The following is a 13,253-nucleotide window of genomic DNA, read 5'->3' on the forward strand; positions in this document are numbered from 1 at the left end:
AGTCAGGGGGTTGCTTTACATACACATCCTCAACCAATTCATCGTGTAAGAAAGCACTATTCACATAAGTTGATCTACATTCCACCCTTTGCTAGCTATCAAAACAAGTATATAACTCTGATAGTGTCCCTCATGTTCACATACTTCATTATAGTCAACTCCATATTGTTAACTGCACCCCTTTGCCACTAATCTTGCCTTATACTTTTCTATTTTCCCACTTTCATTGTACTTAGTTTTGTAAATCCACTTCACACCAATTTTCTTACTCCCACTTGGTAAGTTAATTAGCAAAGTCTTAAGTATCATTTCTTTCAATAGGCTCAATCTCTTGATCCACTTTCTTTCACCACATCCTTAGCAGCTTCCACATAAGTGTTTGGATCATAATAACTATTGAACACAACTAGATTATGCAACTCTCCACCCTCCCTATTTTTAAGATTCAATGTATAATCTTTGACCCAAACAAGTGGTATTCTTACTCTTGGAGTTAGTTCTACAGACTCATAATCTGAATTTTCTGTGTCACTCACCTGCTCAACAATATAAAATCATCATCATCATCATCATCTAGTTTGTGTTGGAGGAAGAGAGATAGACGAACGGATTTGGTGTGAAAAAGTGGATTATAAGAAAAGACATGTGTCACTATGTTACTGTTAAGAAAATCAATGGTAGAGATTAATTTTGCTAACGAAAATAAATTATAGAATTATTTTTCATTAGTTTTAAAATATATGGACCATTCTTGACTATATAGCAAAATGTAAGACTAAAAATATATTTAACTCTTCATTTAAATGAGTCATGTTAACATGTGTCCTAATGACACATGATAAAATATCCAAATATAAAAAATTAGCATTTAATAACATAGAAAATTTAATGCTTAAAACATTAAAGGCACAAGTTCCAAGATAATATTTTCAAATTTACTTATTTAATATATGCCCTTAGGGCACACGTTAATATTTCTCTTAAAACTATTATTTCAATACACTCTCTAATCAAGTAAAACCCATCACTTTATTGGATTTTATTCTTAAAAGGTTGGCCTACATGAATTCTATCCAATTTAAGAATTAATGATAATAAGAGGAACTAGGCCAACTCATTGAACGAAGTTCAGATATGCTCCATTAGCTTATCCTCCATTAGCTTCCATTACCTTGTTCAGATCGTGACACGTGGATAAAAATTTATCAATAGTCCAAATTTAAAATGTTCTCTCTTCCTGACACTGTGTAAACATCTCTCTTCCTTGCAATACATCTATCTTCATCTTCTTCCTTGTTGCTACAACACTGCTCGACATTTCCTCACAACTGGTCGCCGTCAAATCTCTCTCCGGCCCAACGCCGTCGCCCCACTGGTTTAGATTAGATTGGAAAATTATATTCTTCTTATTCCTTTCACAACAACCCCATCTTACTTCTTTCTCTCAATTTTCGTCTTCTCAGTCAAAATAAAACAACTCTCAATCTCTACGCCGCATCTCCATCTCTCTATCAATAATGTCTCTCACTAACGGTCGCCGACAAGACGTCTTCTTCCTCACCGCTGCCGCCGCGGTGTCTCACCGCCACTTTCCCTTTTCAATTGCATAAAAATAAACAATGAAAATGAAACTAGAAAAACCATTACAGCATAAAATTCATAGTATAATAACAACAATAATACCTTCAAAAACAATAATATTATAATAACAACATAATACCCGTTCCTAACTAATTAATGTATCAAAACAATAACAACATGAACAAGAACAAAAAGTTATAGTTTTAAAAACCAATAATACCTTGGCCAAAAATAGTAGCATCGGTGATGTTGGGTGGTCGGAGGAACAGAGATATTTTAAAACTGAAAGTAGCGAAAATGACGGCGACGACGGTTGAACGGATAGAGAAGGGTGACAACATGTGAGCAAGTGTGTTAGTACTGACAATGAGATGGGACGGTGACGGAGTTGGGATGGAGAGTGATTTGTGTGAGGAGATGACGGTATTGCAACAACAAGGAAGAAGATGAAGAGCAATGTATTGCAAGCAACGGGGAAATTTACAATTTACGTGTTTCTTTCTTTTTGTTCTTTTATTATTTTTCCTTACATATTAAATCTGGACCATTGATAAATTGTTATCCACGTGTCACGATCTGAACAATGTAATGAAAGCTAATGGAGGATAAGCTAATGGAGCATATCTGAACTCGAACGAAGTAATCTCATAATGAAAAGAATCAATATTCAAATCTCAATTAATAAATGTGTCAATATTTAATGTCGAGCGAGTCTTAAGTATATAATTAGAAATAAATCTAATGAAAAACTAAAAAAAATGCTATCATAAAAAAAAAAATGTTAAGGTGAATATTGTTAGCACTATATTTTTAAAATAACAAAATTTAAAAACAAATAAAGTAATAGAAAGTGGAATATTGACGCATATATAGCCCTCGATAGCAAATTAAATTATGACGTGTCATTTCCATGTTTTGCCTGCTTTTGGTTTTGGCATGCGCCAAAAGTAGTGTCACGTGCTTCCCATAAATAAAATGCTTACGCAGCATATAGGTATATTATTTTTTATTTATTAATATCTAAAAAGAAAGTACATTACAATCTGGGATGTTCCAAGTAAATTCATTCATATATAATGCGATGTTGGTATTTTTACCGACTAAGTTAATATAATCTCATAAGAACACAAAATATATTCTTCTAAAAAAGAAGTATAGTATTAATATCCTTGGATAATATTTGTTGTTTACTACTCAATTAATAACTATTAGTTAAACTCAAGAATTTTAATTGAAAAAAATCGAGTTCAAATCAAAATAATATTTTACCAAATTTTATTTATATTTTAATCGAATTATATTAGATTTCTCCTTTAATAGTTAAGAGTTAGGTGGATTAATTTAGTTTTTTTTTTTTTAAAAAAATAGTTAAGAGTTAAAAAGGAAAAGTCTTCTCCTGGAACACTCTTTAAATATTTCATTTAAAAAATATTATTTAAAAGTAAAACATTTTAATTTTCAATGTGTTGACTTCATACATTTTCATAATTTTTTTTTTTACAAAAATTTACTATTTATGATGTTTAAAGAATGTCCTGGAAACACTTGTTATCATTTCAAAGAAAAAAATTATAGTATACTTAGTTCAACTTTTCAATTATTGCATCACAAGCAACCGGTAAAGATAACATAAACTTATTTCTTTTCAACACTGGAGTTCAAAATTAGTCTTTTTGATGAATTATTTATGTTTTTTGTGCATCACTATCCCCTGGTTATTTTATCACATTTCAACTGTGAGTGTGACTAAGTTAACCATGTTTAAGGACTCTCAAATTTTTACATATATCAATTTTTAATATTTGAACAATTAATTGTTTACGTGAAGCAATTTAGTTCGATGTTGAATTATTAATTATTTATATTTATTGTATGATTTGCGTTTATTATTTTTTTGAGTTATTTTCTATTATACATTGTTGATTTTTTTAACAAAATAACAATAAATTATATCGTAAATTTATAAGTAGAAAATAAAAAAAATAAAAAAGTTGTCTGGTGGACCGGCCCGTCAACCCTCCAATTCATTAGTAAATGAGGCGGATTTGACGTTTGAACTCAAATACCTAAGTTGGCACGCCCCATTCTGCCCCGTTTTTAAAAGGACTTAAGCATGGCAGGCATAAATGGATGAGAGACCTTCTGCTTTGCCACCCGCCCACCCCTACATTTAATATCCGATACGTCTCAAATCTCTCGATAAAAAACTTACCGAAAACAAAAATACAAATAACGTTCTTTTGGAATAAAAAATGTACAGTGATACGTGGTAAATGTCTTGATCGCCTTAAGTATGTGGTCAATGGTTCAATTTCCGACTCATGCAAATAGAAAAAATTCAGTTGAAAGAGGAAAATCCACCTTATATGCTCCAGGAGTCATTGTAAACGGTGGTGGAAAATTACTATAATAATATGGAAAACAAAAAAAAATGTACAGCGGCGCCATTCGGTGGTGGTGAACAAATTCATACAATACAAAGAATGTTAATATACTCAAACACAAGAACAAATTCATAGAATACAAATATGAATGCAAAAGGCATTTGAAAATCTACAAAATGACATAAACAGAGAAATTTTGACATATGTATCTATAAATAGTTGAAAATACACGTAAAAAAATAGTCAAGATCTTTGTTTGGATTTGATATAAGGAGGACATTAAAAAAGGTAAGATTTTCCAATATACGACTTTACGTTAATTACATTCCAAGTAAGCCAATGACAAATAGCCACGTGGACAATGAGAAGCACAAGTTAAAAGAAATTGACTCCCAACATAGGAAAAGTCCTTTTAGCTTCCATTGTGTTGTCGGCATTATTTGGGTGCAATAAGCTCACACCAGACAACAATCCACTCTTGCTTCTCTCTTTTTACATTGTGAGAAATTTTGAAAAGAAGCATTACTATAGAGACAACACTTTGTGCTTCATTATGTGCATCTCAAGGGCTATAGTAAAAAGAAAATACTAAGATTAACAAAATTAATTATTAACATTGACCATCTAAAATAAAACAATAATTTTATTCATTTGTATAATTTCATCTTAGACTCGCAGATAATCAAATATGAGATTATGAAAGAAAGATAGAGGACCTCAAAGTCATTGTAAATTGAGGAAAGAAAGATTTGGCGAATGACGATGAGTCCATGGCGTTGATGAAGAACAATTGTGGATGAATTCATGACGTTGATGATATCTGCATGCATCCAACTTTCAGTCAGTATAATGAGTAAGATGAGTAAGAGGTTCAAATTTCAAAATAAAACCTATTGATCGACAGTAATATGCGACTTAGAGCCTAAAATAAAATATTATCACTTTGAAATTTAACGACAAATGTGTAAAATAAATATTTTTCTTGAAGAACTGTTAATTTAAGAGGAAGAGAATAAATTAATGATTAAAGAAGAGAAAATTCATCTCATCTTTTTAAACATAATTTACGAAAGAATTTTTTATTATTAAAAATTAAATCTATATCTTAGAATATACAGCACTCACACACCCCGACATACAATCACTTGTGTCGGATCTGATGAATTCATGAAAGAATCTAAATTGCAATTTAAATATATATTTTTCAAAACAAATAAGTTATTCACTAAATCATTGGACTTGCAAAAACAAAACATGGTTGAAAAACAAGTTTGATTTCATTCCTTTGTCAACAAAGGAAAGAACAAGAGGCACAGTAGGGGTGACATAAAGAACAAATGTGAAATTTTTTGCTCCTAATTATATAGTACAATCAATGGCATATGATGAGATATAACAAAGTCAAATTGAGAATATTTTTCTTTTATAAACTTTACAGTGATGGGATTAACATTCTTCCACTTTGTCCCCCTTTTTTTCTCTGATTGTTCCATTTTATTTTTGTTTTCTTTATATGATTTAATTAATGTTCTCACCCCTTCTTCTTCCTAATGGGTGGAGGGTTCCCATCTCCTTTTTCTCTAAGTTATTGCTTTTATCATAGGAAAGGAATATAATGACAGTGTGCACCTTTGGGCCCCATTTGTGGTCCAATCAAAGTGGGCCTATCTTGTCTGGGCCGGGCCCATACACTTACACACCCCCCTCATTGAATTAAATTTATTTTTCCTAAAGAAAAATGGTTTGTTGCGTAAATGAATAGAATAATGAGGTGGCCTTTGCTTTGAGGGGTTGGTGTCTTTGAAGTGGAGACTAGGTCCTACATAAGTCAGCCACTTTGACACACAGTGAATCTTCTCACTTTTTTTTTTTTCTTTCTTTTTCAACTCTCACTTACTATTGCTTGTTTGGCACACTTATTATTTATTGTCATTATCTTTACCCTATTTTTCATTTTTTATAAATTTTCTCACATCATTTCACCCCCCATGCTTTGTTGTTTTCACCATAAAGCTTTTAGCCCACAAATGGATAAAAGATGACAATTCGGTGCCTTGGTTGTTAAGGGTGTTGCCTAAGCAAAACTATGTACTTTGGTCCGAATGGAGCACACTCACACACACACACTATCCTTCCGTTAGGAAAAAAAATGACCCATTCATTGAGGTGTCATTTTCTAACTAGTCTAAAATTTGAGTTCACATGCACGAGGTGTGAACTACTCACAATCTTAAGAGTGGCCTGATAGCAGTAACCTAATAATAGATAATTTAACAAATATTAAATAGATTTGGATAGATTGATATCATCTTTGAATTTAAGTTGAACTTAGCTCGATCTTTATAAAATAGACTTATAAGTGGTTTTTTTCCTAGGTTACTCGATAAAGTATTTTAGATAATTGATTTTTTCATTCAAAAAAAATTAGCAGTGAAATTTGTTATCTGTTTATCTTTTATTTATGTATAATTATTTTGAGTATATATTACTCCCTTCGGTCCTAATTATAAGAAAAAATCTATTTTTTAATACATTAAAAATACATAATAGATTTTCAATAAATTATTAGCTCATTTTATAAAACCTACCTATCACATATAAAAGCATTTTGAAAATTTACCAAATGCTAAACAAACTCATAACTGGAGTACTGTATTAGTTAGTGTCAATCAAGGACAAAGTTATATTTGACATTGTTTAACTACCTGATTCAAGAACCTAGCACTAGCTTGTCACAAAGAGGACTATTAGTAGGCCAAAGGGAAAGGAACAATGGACCCATTAGTCACTTCAAATCAATGTGATCACTGATCACCAATACTTTGACAAGGTCACTCATTGTATGGGTTGTCTTATCCTTCTATTCCTTTTACACTATTGATTAATATTTGAGACCTTGTTGATAATTGACCTACAATCTAATAAATTATTGAAATTATTAAAAAAGTTTACAATCAAGGTCAAACAATACAATAAGGTAGTTTGGTAGATTGGAGACATGAGTATAAAAGGTTTGAAGATATAATAGGACATTGTGAGTTTGAATTTTATGACTAACATTTCTAAAAATTAATTATTGACATTTATCATTAAAAAGTTCAAACAAATTGGCAGGATTTAAAGTTAAAGAATAATTTTTGAGATTTTAATTATGCTATTTAATTTATTTACTCTATGTTTCTTGGCTCCATAAGCAAGTAAAATAGTAATTATCTCTTTCTAAGTAAGTGCTTTTCAATCATTTTCTTAAATTGTTAAATATGCAAAGTGGGATAACGTATCACTTTAATAATCTTAACTTCTTTGTCTTAAAGGAAACCGATCAAGTTTGAGAAAGAAAATTTCCCAATACATCCAAATTCTAAAGCCATCCATTGAGCATATTATTGCATATGTCAATTTTTGTGGGCTCATTGCATGTCAATTTTAAGATCGAAGTTATCAGCCAAAAAAAATGTATAAATAGTTAGTACTCCATCTGAAATAAATTGCAAAGAAATTTCACTTTATATGTATAAGTAAATGTTAACTATTTCTCTCATTTTAATGATAATATTTCTAAAATATTATTAATGTTAATTTACTGTGATAGGGTAATTTAAATGATAGACTTATTATTTTTATTGAGTTTGCATAAATTAAATGTGATCAGCTATAATTTTTTAATAAATGTAATTTCATCAAATTTTGCTTATATTTTTAATTCAGAAGGAGTGGTAACTAGTTAAATACGGCTTATACTAATTACTCTTTGGTTCCCATGCATGCATATATGTTTTTAAACTAAGAGCATAATGAATTCACATGCATATTTAGTGTCACAATCATGAGGATACTAACGTCGTGTTCGTCGTTGTTGCGGTACTGAGTCACATATATAATCAATACTTTGTAAATAATTTTTTACATTTTATATTTATAATTTATTTATGAATTAATAATATTTTTTAAAATATTTTTCCACAAACCCTAAACCCAAAAACCCGGTAACCCTAAACCCTTAAAACCCCCAAACCCTTCCAAACAAAGAAAAAACGAAAAAAAAATTAATAAATAGTGTCAATGGCGCCAACCCTTCTTGGGCAATTCCATTGACAATGGTGCCACCCCTTCTCGCTATAAAGTATGGCAGTTCAGAAAATTTATGAAAAAAAAAAAGATATTGTGAAGTTATTTTTATTTGTCAATGTTATTTTAGAAGAGTTTAATGGCCAGTTACGTGATTCGGCGAAATACATGATTGATATTAAATGACAATGTAATTTTGTATTGTCGGTGCATGTTCTATTTTCTCTATTTGTCGAAGGTTATTGTAATTAATATATATATATATATATATATATATATATATACACTAGCGGACCTAGGGAGGGGCTGGGCAGGGCCATGGCCCACCCCCAAAAAATGTGAAACTACTAAAATACCCTCGGTGTATTTATAAAATTATGTGTATAAACTATATGTATTTCTTTAGACATAAATATATTAGAATTCAAGGCGTGCCTTAATGGTTGTGAGTATGTTTATTTTTTGTGGAGGTCATGGGTTCAACACTCCTTGGCCAATATTTTTGCATTTTACTGTTTTTTATTTATAAAAATCATGTTTAATGATTTGAAGTCCATGCATCAAAACTTTACCTCAAGCCACTTAATCAAAGATAGTGTGTTTTTTTTATTATTTTTCTTTTCTTCATCGATATATATCAAAACAAAATAGACAATTTCTAACTTTTTTTCTAAAAAAAAGTGCAACTATTTTCTATTAAAAAATAATTCTCTTTTAAATATACCTTGTAATATAATAAAATATAATTTTTTTAATGATCAATTTTGTGCAAGTATTAGTTTAAACCATAAAGTAAATCATTGATAATTTTAAGTTACTTGACACACGTCGTATATTATTTAGGCCATGACATTAATTATTTATGATCAAATTTGTGTTTATTATGACTTAAATTTTTGTATAAAATATAATTTTTATATTTAATTTATATACTATATTTTTTTAGCGGCCCACCCGGATTTGATTTCCTAGTTCCGCCACTGTATATATATATATATATATATATATATATATATATATATATATATATATAGGAGTATATATGAGATGAGGATGGAAATTTGTTCTAATATTTCTTTTTAGAGTTATAATTTTGTTAACAATAGGCCCAAAGCATCTGAATATCAAGCACAAAGATAAGTTAGGTGTGACAATATAGCACAGTACAAATAAATAAAAGTACTGGTAAAACAAGTTTTCCAGAGCAATAAATGAATAAAAACAAGCAGTTATACAGTTTTGGGGTACCTGTGGACTCAATTATGACATATAGTTGCAGTTTCTGATTGTAATTTTTTTCTAGAAAAGAGGACCTGCCTCATAACATGGACAATCTTAACAATTTCTGTCCAAATTTAAAATCTCATTAAACAAACACCAGCTACCACTCCATGACTTATTCTGCACTTCCATTTAAGACTGTCACGCCGAATTTGGTTATTAAATCTCTAAATCAATCTAAATTACAATTGCAAACGAGAACAATTAAAATAAAAAATTCAGGAATGTAGTTAGTCACGGTTCAAATGTGGCTAAATTGAACATTTTTCGAAACACTTTACCTAAGTTTTCCGCTAAAATATTGCAAACCGGAACAATTGAAAAAAAGAGTTTCGAAATTCTTTTTTCATATTATTCCGGTTTGCAATTTATTATCGAAAAACTAAGGTAGAGTCTTTCGAAAAATGTTCAGTTTAGTCACGGTTTAACCGTGGCTAAATGTTCGGAACTCATTTTTTAAGTTTTTCGGTTTGTAATTTGACTACATGTAAGGATAAAGTCAAATAATAAAAGGGGTAAAATGGAAATATTGGTTTGTTTGTAGGGGTGAGGGGTTAAATGTATCGGTGAGAATTTTTTTTTCCAAAATTGAACTGAATACCTGCCTCAAAACTGATTCAAACCATACTGCGATCACCCTTCCTTAAAGTACAATTATTAGAATTAGTTGGAGTTGATTATACATAGTTACAAGTTGGTTAGTATTATCCTTCAAAAAAAAAGTTGGTTAGTATTAATTAAGGAATGAAGATCCATTCTAGTCCCTCACAAAAAATATAGGGCTTGGATTAGTCCTCGACAAAAATTACAAACATCTTTAGTCTCCTTACAAAAATAAACCGGGTCACATTAGCCCTTCTGTCAATATTTTTCTCCAACAAATTTTTCTCTCTTGTTTTTGAACCGTGACTAGGAATAGGATTATTAAACTGTGATTAGCCTTATATATCTTTCATGTATATTATATACAAAAATAAGGAACATGGACACTATCAGCAGGATTATTGGTATTTCTTCTTCATTATGTTGCAAATGCTGGTCAGACCCTTCAAGCTTTTATCTCTGCTGTTGCAGTTTTTATAATAGGTAAGTTATTTTTTATCATTATAATTTTGATATCATGTGTTAAGAAGTCATATATCGTTGCAAGATAACCTGTATATATGTTTATAAAGTAAAGACAATCCTCACTTTATAAACCTGTTTTGTTGAGTTGAGTTAGATCAAACTCTCAATTCTAAGATGGTATCAAAGTCTCCTCCACAATCTGTTGTGTCACCTGCTATCAGGTTTCTGATCGGGTCATCCATCATTTATATCCGCACCCCAAGCCCATAGTCCTGGGCACAAAGGGGTGTGTTAAGAAGTTCCACATTGGTTTCGAGAGATGGCCTGAATATATATGTTTATAAAGTAGAGGCAAACTTCACTTTATAAGTCTGTTTTGTAAGGATGAGTTAAACGCAATACCTCTAACACATTGTTTGGACCTGAGGTCGGAACATATATTACAACAATGTGATACACAAGATTGATGAATCATTTAATTACAAGATGAATGGATAGCTTACCAATCTTTCATCAGTAGATTTTGAATCCAAAACTGCCTCATAACCTTTGTATATTTGATCTTCAGATGATTTATTTATATCACCATCACAAACTTGTATTTCTCCATCAAAATATTCATTGACACAAACTTCTATAGATTTAGCTAGGCATTCAAGTCTGGATATTATGGAATGATGAAGGTCTTCCCCTGACCAATTTGGAAACACCAAAAGACTCATAAAGAGGGTAACAACACAACCTATGACTATGGTGTAGAACCTGTCACATGCAGTCTTCAAGACATCACCAACCCCATAACTTGAAGCAGTTAACAAATTGAAGGTCAAGACAAATATAACCACACCATAATCATGATTCTTCTTTATATAAGGGATAAACCTCGTATATGTGGCTGCAAATCCTGCATATATACCAAACACAACAAATTCATAGCACACCACAAATTTAGCTTCTTCTACCTCTTGGCTGGATCCTCCTTCTTTTATAACTGACTGTATGCTTAAAAACAAACTAGGCTTGCCTAATTTTAGACTTCGTTCATCTTAATGGAGTTTTGGTCTAGTCCCCACCATATATTTTGTGATGGTTAGCTCTTTGCTGCCATCTTTTGATCTTAAAAAAAAAAGATAGGAAGAGTAGTTAACATAACAAACTCTTAACAAACTTACCTCTAATAGTATTGGCCGCTTTAGGCCATGTATGAGCTCTTACTATTTTGTCATTTGTAAGTAGATGTATAATACGGTTGAGAAGTGTAGGTGTTGTTTATAACACAAGGTATCAGAATAATGTTCAAAATGTATTTGCATAGTGCACTAAGATGTGTGAAAAAAAAGAAAAAAAAAACTTATTCTTCAAATTATTCTTTTTTTTTAAAAAAAAATAATTTGTGCAGGCATTATATGCAAGTTGGGAGCCAAGGTATTGTAGGTACCGTAAAAAATTTCCATGGCAACAATATGTAGAAGTTGGAACTGTTCTTTGACAATTCAGGTATTCAGTGGTAGCCCTACATGGCTGTTTGAAAACAGAAATTCAGGTTTGACAATTTTTGTGATAATATTATGGTTAATCTCTATGAAAGGGGTAAAACCAGATTGAGGAACCATGAGGGCTAATGATAATAGTTATTTTTTGCAGACACCAGAAACAATTCGAGTCAAGTTCAAGGACCCTTGCATAAGGCTGGCAGCAGAAGTTTCAAAAGTGTTGATAGAACTTGCCAACAGCATAAAGAATCGACGCCATTGCTCACCAGAAATTCTTTCTGATTATCTTCATGAAGCATTGGAAGAGCTCGACGCTGCTATAAAATATCATCTGCGACTCTTCTTAGGCTCTAATGAAATTCAAGCAAATAAGCCCGCCCCCGCCATAGCTGCTACTACACAAGCAGGAACTATAAGACAGAAGGTGTTGGAGAGGAGCCAGACGAGTAAAATGGCTATCAATAGTCTTCATTTTTCTGAAGCATTGCCTTTTGCTTTAAAAAAATAATATTATACTATCAATTAATATGTTACAAGCTCGTCTAAACTTTCTTGTTTAATAAAAACTAATATTATGTTGCATGCTAAATAACATCAAATATAAAATATTAAGGATATAAAAACCTAATACGGGAAGTAACAAGTATTAATTGTTTCTAAAAGATATAATATAGACAATGTTCTAACCTTCTATGGTAATGGAACTGGACACAGAACTATGAGTGAAAGAGAAGAACACACACAGAGTTATGACAAAAAAAAAACTAGTAGGTTTAAAAATAGAGAATATTTTTTGGTGCCCCAGGGTTTCTCGCGCACCCTTTCTCATTTTCATTTATACCATTTCATTACTTAAGTAACGGATGTTATAAAAATGAGAAATATGAGAAAAACACCTAATGTAAAATTTTCATGATTTTACACCGTCCACTACTTAAGCAACAGCAGACGTATAAAATTTTGAAAATTTCATGTATAGGGGTGCTAGTTCGCTACTTAAGTAGCAGAAGGGGTATTTTGGTATTTTTAGGGGGCGCACAAGAAAACTCAGGGCGTTAAAAGAAGCTCTCTTAAAAATATTCAATTTCCGAATTAAGCTGAAGCTCATACCAACGGTTCACAATGGATTCAAACTACTTTAGTGGCACACATACCTCTGTGTAAGTAGTTTGAATCACCTATTCTTCATCTCAACGGTTCCCCACACTCTTCACCACACTAGAGAGGAGTCGTTACAACATATACATTTATTTAAGTGCAACTCAGGTTCAAGCCAAGGTACGATTCATTCATAGTTTCTTTTACTCGACTTCTATCACATAGTGACATGAGCATCAAAGTGCTAACCACTTTTGCATGTACCTTTACCACCGTCGAA

At 31.2% G+C, this 13,253-nt stretch overlaps 2 protein-coding genes across 2 annotated transcripts; one reads left to right on the plus strand and one right to left on the minus strand.

Annotated features, from left to right (window-relative positions):
• Window positions 1-323: 323 nt before the first annotated feature.
• On the minus strand, window positions 324-11,836 carry LOC123922191 (aluminum-activated malate transporter 12-like). Its single transcript, XM_045974936.1, has 3 exons — window positions 11,821-11,836; window positions 10,886-11,286; window positions 324-536 (listed from the first exon to the last, which is right to left on the minus strand). Exons 1-3 carry the CDS (start codon window positions 11,834-11,836, stop codon window positions 324-326), a joined length of 630 nt encoding a protein of 209 aa, XP_045830892.1.
• On the plus strand, window positions 11,495-12,383 carry LOC123922192 (aluminum-activated malate transporter 12-like). Its single transcript, XM_045974937.1, has 2 exons — window positions 11,495-11,879; window positions 12,027-12,383. Exons 1-2 carry the CDS (start codon window positions 11,835-11,837, stop codon window positions 12,381-12,383), a joined length of 402 nt encoding a protein of 133 aa, XP_045830893.1. The 5' UTR covers window positions 11,495-11,834.
• Window positions 12,384-13,253: the final 870 nt, after the last annotated feature.

This window comes from Trifolium pratense, linkage group LG4, assembly GCF_020283565.1.
Source record: "Trifolium pratense cultivar HEN17-A07 linkage group LG4, ARS_RC_1.1, whole genome shotgun sequence".
NCBI lineage: Eukaryota > Viridiplantae > Streptophyta > Magnoliopsida > Fabales > Fabaceae > Trifolium > Trifolium pratense.

What these genes read in the sequence shown, in the direction of transcription:
- LOC123922192 (XM_045974937.1), top strand. Translation starts at nt 11,835, where the DNA reads ATGGCAACAATATGTAGAAGTTGGAACTGTTCTTTGACAATTCAG. An exon ending in ACTGTTCTTTGACAATTCAG is followed by an intron (nt 11,880 to 12,026) that starts GTATTCAGTGGT and finishes TATTTTTTGCAG; the next exon opens with ACACCAGAAACAATTCGAGT.
- LOC123922191 (XM_045974936.1), bottom strand. An exon ending in AATCTACTGATGAAAGATTG is followed by an intron (nt 537 to 10,885) that starts GTAAGCTATCCA and finishes ATTGTTGAGCAG; the next exon opens with GTGAGTGACACAGAAAATTC.